This window comes from Sebastes fasciatus, chromosome 17 (genome assembly GCF_043250625.1).
Source record: "Sebastes fasciatus isolate fSebFas1 chromosome 17, fSebFas1.pri, whole genome shotgun sequence".
In the NCBI taxonomy this organism is placed as follows: Eukaryota; Metazoa; Chordata; class Actinopteri; order Perciformes; family Sebastidae; genus Sebastes; species Sebastes fasciatus.
Genome location: NC_133811.1, coordinates 3354697 through 3362932, shown reverse-complemented (window position 1 = coordinate 3362932; position 8236 = coordinate 3354697). Strand labels below are relative to the sequence as shown.

Sequence of the window (8236 nt, the reverse complement as noted above, 5' to 3'; positions counted from 1 at the left end):
GTTTTCCCGTTTTCCACTGCCCGGCACACGCACATGCCTAGATGTTTGTAATTTTTTGCCTATCGGAGGTGTTCTCATGACTGTTGGGGTGGGAAATACCACAACTTTATCATTATTATAGGTAACTAGAATATGGTAACCTCATATAATTCCTACCAGCTCCACTCAGGGGTGTAATCAGCCAGACTAAGTGAGAACATGTGTGGGTGTGCCGGGCCTTTAAGCGTCCCAATTTATCCTTTAAATTGGAGTATTTACACCGATCAGCCATAACATTAAGACCACTGACCGGTGAAGTGAATAACATTGACTATCTCGTTACAATGGCGCCAGGCAGTGGGGGGGATATATTAGACAGAAAGTGAACATTTTGAGCTTTGAACTTTGTGTTGGAAGCAGAACAAAATGGGCCAGCGACTTTGACGAGGGCCAAATAGTGCTGGCTAGACGACTGGGTCAGAGCATCTCCAGAACTGCAGCTCTTGTGGGATGTTCCCGGTCTGCAGTGGCCAGGACCTACCAAAAGTGGTCCAAGGAAGGAGATCCGGTGAACCGGTGACAGGGTCAGACGCGAGGCTCATTGATGCACGCGGGGAGCGAAGGCTGGCCTGTGTTGTCTGATCCAATAGAAGAGCTACTGGAACTCAAACTGCTGAAAAGGTTAATGCTGGTTCTGATAGAAAGGTGTCAGAACACACAGTGAGGAGCAGGTTGTTGGTATGGGGCTGCGTAGCTGCAGACCGGTCAGGGTGCCCCTTGCTGACCTAAGGTTATGGCTGATTGGTGTATATTTAAGTTTTTATTTCATTTCACATCTTTCCATTTTTATTGCCCATATTAAAATAGCAATTAGTGTCCATATTCATTTAAATATCAAGTTTCTTTTTTCATTTAACTACCTTAAAGTTGATATTTGTTAAAGATTATATTTGTTTTGATTTTGTGTGCACAATGTAAGGCATATTTTAAGGGACTTTGGGGGCTCAATAGCTTCCATGTACAGTAATTATCAATTCCTGTTTAATATTAAATTTACCCTTTTAATCTTGTTTCTGGGTAAAATTATCCTCCAGAGAATTCATCTCATGTGCCAAATTGGCATAGGCCTAATTAGCTTGACAGCAGGCTAATTAAATACATAATTGCCAGAAGCAGGTAGGTAGCCTACTCATGCAAACAAAATGTTATTTATTTTTATACATTATATTTTTATTGAGTCCTGCAAACCTCATCTTCTTATAAAGTAGTAGTTAGTATGCACTGTTACTTATTGTGTAGGATCTGATCTGAATACTTCTGTCACCTGAAGGGTCAAATGACCGTTTCCACTCATGACGTACCATCTGTTGCCATGGTAACCATCTGTTTGACATTTGAGAGGCAGGAGACGGTGAAACTAAACTAAAACATTTGGCTGTTTTTCAAGTACCGTAAGTAACAAGGTATGTACGATATAGTTTTGGATTTGTCTGTACTGTGTCTTCTAGTGTGTTGTTATAACGCTGAACAACGTCTCTAATGTCTGTTCTTCTCAAGATAAGAGAGTGAACATAGTGTTAGTCACGTTAGCTTAGAGGCTAGCTGACTTCACTAACTAGCTTCAACTTGTTCTTTATACGAACATTTTAGGAAAACTCAGAACGGTAAAAGTCTTCCTAAAGTGGGACAATGGAAAATGTGATTGAAATAACGAATATAGAGTGTATTTACATTGATGAACAAACATATAAATATATCCCAATAAAAACTAGCAGGATTGTTTTATTTATAAGAAATGTATACCCTTAATATTAAGTTTATCTAAACATGTCACTGACCTTCGGGTGGTCTTCACACAGGGTGCTTCCAGTTTGATGATTGCTCCACTCAGATCTATTATTGGACATATGAGAAGCTATGGGATTTTGATCACATGACCCCACCGCTTGTGTTAACCGATACTTTTATTGACTTTTATTTGTTTGAGGAAGACCTACACTCACTGGAGCTTAGGTGTCCCACATCACGGGAACTCACCCACGAACATATTACAGATATTTAAATTGGAATAAAATGAAACCATATGTAAGCTACAGTTACTTCTATACAAATCCTTATATACATATAAACATAGGGGAGGCTGACTCTGAGTTTACATCAATGATGCTCGGTGCTCAAACATAGTCAGAGTTGATGGACAATGCTTCCCTGATGTCGATTTTTTTCTTTTCAAAAATCTTTTCATCAATGTACAGACTCTTACTGTGACAGGTCATGTTATTGCAGATGCAGATGTCAAATTTTAATGATATCAGCCATATTATCTGTCCAGAGAATTTACCAGTGTATTTGTTGCTGTTTACATTCCTCCTGATGCTAATCAAAAAAATCACTACTGTTTATATTGTGTTTAGTTTTGTAGTTTTTCTGAAAGGGACTATAACTGCATTTCGTTGTGCAGCCCTGTGTTGTACAATGACAATAAATGAACATTGAACCGAGAGACACTTTGGTTTATAATAGTTTAACCATCTCAATTCAAAAAGCAAAAATATTCCTAAAAACAAAATTAATAACATTTTTGATATTCAGATTACTGAGCTTTTCAGATGCAATTTTGCAATTTTCTCAATGTACAGAGATTTTTCTAATCAACATTTGCACTGGGTGTGTTTAAGTGTTCCTATTTCTTTCTGACGTTTCTAAATAAATGATCAGTGGGTGTCCAGTAAATCCTGTATAGTCTCATTTTCCTCTGGTTTTGAAGTGTTTTCAGTTCTCTTTCACCACGAGGCAGCCACATTTCGAATCACTTCTTAATGTCTCTTCTTCCTCCCTGCCTATACTGTCAGTGACCACCAGTGTAGAACAATGTCTGTCCTGGACCCCAGTCCCCTGCAGACTGTCAGACCCAAACTTGTGAATACTGAGGTTATGCGGAACCACTCTGAGCTCTTCCGAGCAGAATGCAGGAGGCTAATGTTGGAAACTGAAAATGAATGCAAACGCATGCAAAATGATGACACCAAGCGACTAGGTAAGTAGGGCAATGCCAATGTGTTTAGCACTAAAGGATGATGTTGACTAAAGAGGTGGACTTTTTCTTGTACTGTTCAGATCAGCGGGTCAAGGACATCCAGTTTCTGAAGAAGGAGTTGGAGCTGAAGTTGGAGGAGATTATTGTGGAGATTGATGCCCTCATAGTGTTGCAGAGCAGAGTGGTGAAAGCCCTGGAGGCCTGCAGAGAGCCTCTGAGAGTCACCATGGTCTGTCTGGAGGAGAGGTTAGGCTTGAAAACGATGGAGAAGAGAGAATCTTGAACAATCAGATTTGGGAGCTATTGTTAGTTTTCAGTAACGTGAAGTAAGTATAACCATGTTAATACTCTTTTTGTTCTGTGGCGTGCAGAATGAAACGTCTCCCTTCTGAGAGGCTACATGACGAGGTGGACAGAGAGCTGCTGAAGGAGAGGGAGCTTATTGAGGGAGTGGCTTGCCTTCTGCAGAGTATAGCAGAGCAGATCACTGAGCAGATACGGTAAGAAAGATAACACACGGTGAGAAATTGATATGCAAATGGTCATTTTGTGGGTGAAGTATTCCTTTAAGCTTTTATTTTGATCATTTTGGTCATCTTTAATTTTTATTTTTATGATGTTTTCCCATTTATCTCTAACCTGCACAATCACACTACATTTACATGCAGAGCTGTTTGTAATGTTTTTTTGCTTATCAGATGTCTTCTCAAGACTGTTGGGATGGGAAATACCACAACTTTATCATTATTATAGGTAACTAGAATATGGTAACCTCATGTAATTCCTACCAGCTCCACCCAGGGGTGTAATCAGACAGATTAAGTGACAACACGTGTGGGTGTGCCGGGCCTTTAAACGTCACAATTTATGCTTCAAATTGGAGCAATTTCAATTGCGTTTTTTTTTTTTTTCATTTTTACTGCCCATATTAAAATAGCAGTTTGTCAGTATCCATATTCAATTAAATATCCAGTGTCTTTTTTCAATTCACTACAAAGTCCTTAAAGATATTTGTCAAATATTATATTGGGTTATATTTGTGGATTATATTTGTTTTTACTTTGTGTGCACACTAGGAGTATAATAAAATATCGGAAATATCGAATATATCAGGATATTTTGTTTTGTGATACTGTATCGATTCTCAAAAACATTGTCTCGATTTTTTAACTAAGTTTACATGCAAAGATGAACTCCGTCAATACTTGATGTTGGATGTTACAGGGACTGTTATAAATGTAAATACAGATCCCACTGTTCTGATTGCACAAAAAAAGATAACTTTTTTTTACTCAGATTTTATGCATATGGTGTGTTCTTTATACTATGAGTTTTCCTAAAATTAGATTTAAAAAATTGCAATATATCGCCTTGCTTACAGTATCACAATATATCATGATATATTGAATCGTAAGCCCTGTATCGTGATACGTATCGTCAGATTCTTACCAATACACAGGCGTAGTGCACAAGGTAAAGCATATTTTAAGGGGGCTTTGGGGGCTCCATAGCTTCTTGATACAGTAATTACCAATTCCCATTTAATATTACATTTCCCCCTTAAAAAATTCTCCTCAACAGAATTCATCTCATGGGCCTGAAATCAAAGAGAAATCAGCTAAACATTGGTACGGACTATGATCTGTACAGGGGATCTCAGAAGTATGCAGACCTTTTGGATCTTCTAACGTTTACTGTCTTGAAATCTGGAAGGAAAATCAAATCACTAGATACGGTTGCCAGTAACAGCAAGACAAAACATGTTGTTTTGTGTTCCAGATTGAACCGATCCGCCAAGTACCACCTGGAGCAGGATCTGAAGGAGAAATTTGAGGCTCAGTGCATCGACAACTCCTGTGCCTTAATGACCACCCATTCCATCAACAACCCGCAGTGGTCCAAAAACACTGAAACTGCTCTGCTGAGGTGAACTACCATGATGATCTGACATTCTGACCCACAGATCTCGGTAGAAAAAAGGCATTTTGTAAATTCCAGGTCTTCATAAGTTTTTTTTTAACGTCTCCCTCTCTCAGCTCGACTCCAAAGCAGTGGGAGAACATCACTGAAATCAACATGGCCAAAGCGCAGCAGCAGCTGACCAACTCCCTGTCCCTGCGGGCCCTGGTGGAGTCTCTGCTGGAGCAGACGGCCGCTGACATGCAGAAGCAGGTCCGGGCCACAGCAGCAGCCTTTCAGCTGAACATCAACGAGATGAAGTCTGCCAAGAGCCAGATGGAGAATCAGCTGGACAAGGTGGAGCAGATGAGTGTATGGTGTAATTTGGCAGAGAGAGAGTCAGGCAGTGGGAGGCAGATGTTATGATAAAGAGAGAAGATTTAGTTTGATTTATTAACATTTGGATATTAGTTGGCCAGTGATGACCCTTTCATTAAGGATGCGCAGGTGTGTAACAACGTGGTTGATTATTTGAATAGAAGTATCGTGTCTTGGTAGCAATATGTTGATATCATTTTCCTACTAAGTGAAACCACTGGTTGACCCTGGAGTGACACCCCTATCCCCTCTAGATTCTGTCGGAGTTTGCCAGGCAGCAGAGGACCAGAGAGGATCTGCAAGTGGCCATCACAGAGAATGAGCATGCTCTGAGTTTGGCTCAGGCCCGGCTGGCTCTGCGTCGCCAGAGGCCTGGCAAAGAGCAATGCCACGATCCAGCACAGTCCCAGCTCCTCGCCGAGGTCCAGCAGCTCACCGCTCGCACCAACGAGTAAGGCCAGGGCACACTCGCCTCCCATGTGAAAGCACTAAGCAACAAATGTTTTCAAGAGGGATACAGAGAAAGTTTAAAGAGTACCTATTATGCTAATTTTCAGGTGCATATTTGTATTTTGGGTTTCTACTAGAACATGTTTACATGCTTTAATGTTGAAAAAACGCTTTATTTTTCTCATACGGGCTGTGCTGCAGACTCCGCTCTAACTAGCTTTGTTTGAGGGCGTGCCAAACTAGCCGCTAGGCAGGTATTATGCAAATGTGTTACTTGGTGACATCACTACATTATGGAAGAAAAGGGGGGACTTCAAGCGAGGTGTTTCAGGCAGTTCAGGAGCAGTGTTTCTGTGGGGGAGAGTAACTCCCTTTGGTGTGGACTTTTTAACTTTGTAGACCTTTTACATGCACAAACAACTATATAACACGCTAAAGGAAAGGAAAAAGCACAAAAGTATAATATGTCCTCTTTAATGATACCTGTGTGGACACACAGCTATTATATCTGCTAGTTTACAAAGGCTATAACCAAGAAATCTAGAAATAAATACAACAAATGGGAACAATTCAAACATCAATTTTAACATGTCAAAAAAAAGAAAAGGAGTGTAAGTGAGCATGTATACCAGTGAAGGTTTTTAAATAGGAGTAGCAATAGAAAAAAAAAAAGGTAATTATTGTTACTCCGAAATGCACAGATGTCTGGTTTGGATGGATTGTCTAGATGTCATGACAGAGTAAAAAAAAACAATTGTGTTCCTGTTTCCTACCATGATTCTTCCCATATTGGCTGATGTATTGTTTAGAGAGGACAAGTCATCATGTGGCATCTCTTTATCTGTGCCCTCTCAGGCTGCGTCAGGCAGCGGCCCAGTCCGAAGTGGAGCAGAGGGCTCTGGCTCGCTGCCAGCTGGAGCTGCAGGAGAACATCGAGATGAAGGCCAACTCTCTCTACATTGACGAGGTCATCTGCACCCAGTACAGGGAGCCCGTTATCATACATAACTTCTGAGCATTTAGCAACAGGAAAGGTCGAGAATGTTTGGTTAACTGTTTCCAAGCTGAACAATTGACTTTAAAACGTAACTTTTATAAGTGAGTGTAGACAAGAAGTCATTAAAGGTGCTAATGCCAAATTCACACCAGAGCAGTGGCGGGGTGCTGCCCGCGGCCAGCTGCCATGCAATGTCAATGGAAAGCTGCGGTCATTGCTCCCGAGCTCAGCGAGCTGTGGCTCTTTCATTCTGCAGCGCAGTGCGGCAAACATTTGAACTTTTAGCTAAGTGCGGCCGATCAGTAAACAGATTCTGTGACTCCTGTGACATGTTGACCTATGTATTACAAAGAATTATTTCCTGCCTGAAACACATGAACATGCCTCCCGGGCCGCAGAAAAATTTAATTATTGCGACGAGCCACACTTCACCACTGCCTGTTGTGAATTCGGTGTAAATGCGAGATTGGGAGCATTTCTTTCAAAGAGTATAGAAGCAAAGAGACGACAGCCGCTGCCACCATTTTGGACTGAAAACGCTTATTATATTTTGATTATTTTATTGTTAAACACAGGTCATTTCAGTAGAATATGACATTAGAGTAGAAATAATTTAGTTTTACTTTTGTACGGCTCTTTGTAGGCGGACGTTTTACTGGCGTCCGGTAGTCGCTTTCAGTCCAAAATGGCAGAAGCGTAGCTCTGCTGCTGGGTGCTGATGTTGCAATGGAGCGAACAATTGACTTTCACTTCTTGGCAATAAACATTCTTTGTTTCTATTGCCTCCGCACGGCTCTCAACATGGCAACGGCTGAGCCAGCGGCTCGCAGCTAACGGTGCTAACAGCGCAAAACAGTGAAAACAACGGCAACAGTGCGGCCAGCCCAGTTATGTCAACAAAGCGTGGAGAAGCTCTGATTACAACACAGAGGGAGAGAGACTTCATTCTCTACTCAGGTAGACATTACTCCTCTATGTCTTTACATTGCAATTAGTTGTTTGCTGCTGTATTAATGCTCTGAATATCGTATAGAGCACCTTTAATGAAGAGCTTAGAAAAAAAATCTGCAATTTCAGGCCAACTCCATCTGCTAAGGAAAACTGTGACACAGAACAGCTATTAAATTGAAAATGTTTTCTTTATTGATTAATCTGCCAACCATTTTCTTGATTAAGTGATTGTTTAGTCTATATGATTAAAATAGTGTGAAATCTCAGATGTTCTCAGAGCCAGAAATGATGCTTTCAATTTGCTTGTTTTGTCCAACCAACTGTCCAAAGATTTTCAGTTTACTATGATGGTAGACTAAAAGAACACCAGCAAACACTGTCTGTATTCACATTTGACATGTTGAAACCAGCCAATTTGGGGCTTTTTTGCATAAAAATAAATATTAAAAAGATACATTTTTGCGGATAGATTTTCTGTCTATCAACTAATTGATTGACTACTTGTTTCAGCTCTATTGATATCTTTAGTCGGTACAGTACTGGAG

The 8236-nt window shown here is 40.5% G+C and overlaps 1 protein-coding gene across 1 annotated transcript; it reads left to right on the top strand.

Moving 5' to 3' along the window:
- The first annotated feature begins 1309 nt into the window (after positions 1–1309).
- Positions 1310–8155, top strand: tekt1 (tektin 1). Its single transcript, XM_074612722.1, has 8 exons — positions 1310–1442; positions 2832–3016; positions 3097–3262; positions 3388–3516; positions 4796–4942; positions 5053–5272; positions 5548–5744; positions 6599–8155. Exons 2-8 carry the CDS (start codon positions 2851–2853, stop codon positions 6756–6758), a joined length of 1185 nt encoding a protein of 394 aa, XP_074468823.1. The 5' UTR covers positions 1310–1442; positions 2832–2850; the 3' UTR covers positions 6759–8155.
- Positions 8156–8236: the final 81 nt, after the last annotated feature.

Bases quoted from the DNA above. Each gene is read 5' to 3' on its own strand.
- tekt1 (XM_074612722.1), top strand. From the start codon at position 2,851: ATGTCTGTCCTGGACCCCAGTCCCCTGCAGACTGTCAGACCCAAACTT. The intron at 3,263-3,387 runs GTTAGGCTTGAA...TGTGGCGTGCAG, and splicing joins ATGGTCTGTCTGGAGGAGAG to AATGAAACGTCTCCCTTCTG. The intron at 4,943-5,052 runs GTGAACTACCAT...TCCCTCTCTCAG, and splicing joins ACTGAAACTGCTCTGCTGAG to CTCGACTCCAAAGCAGTGGG.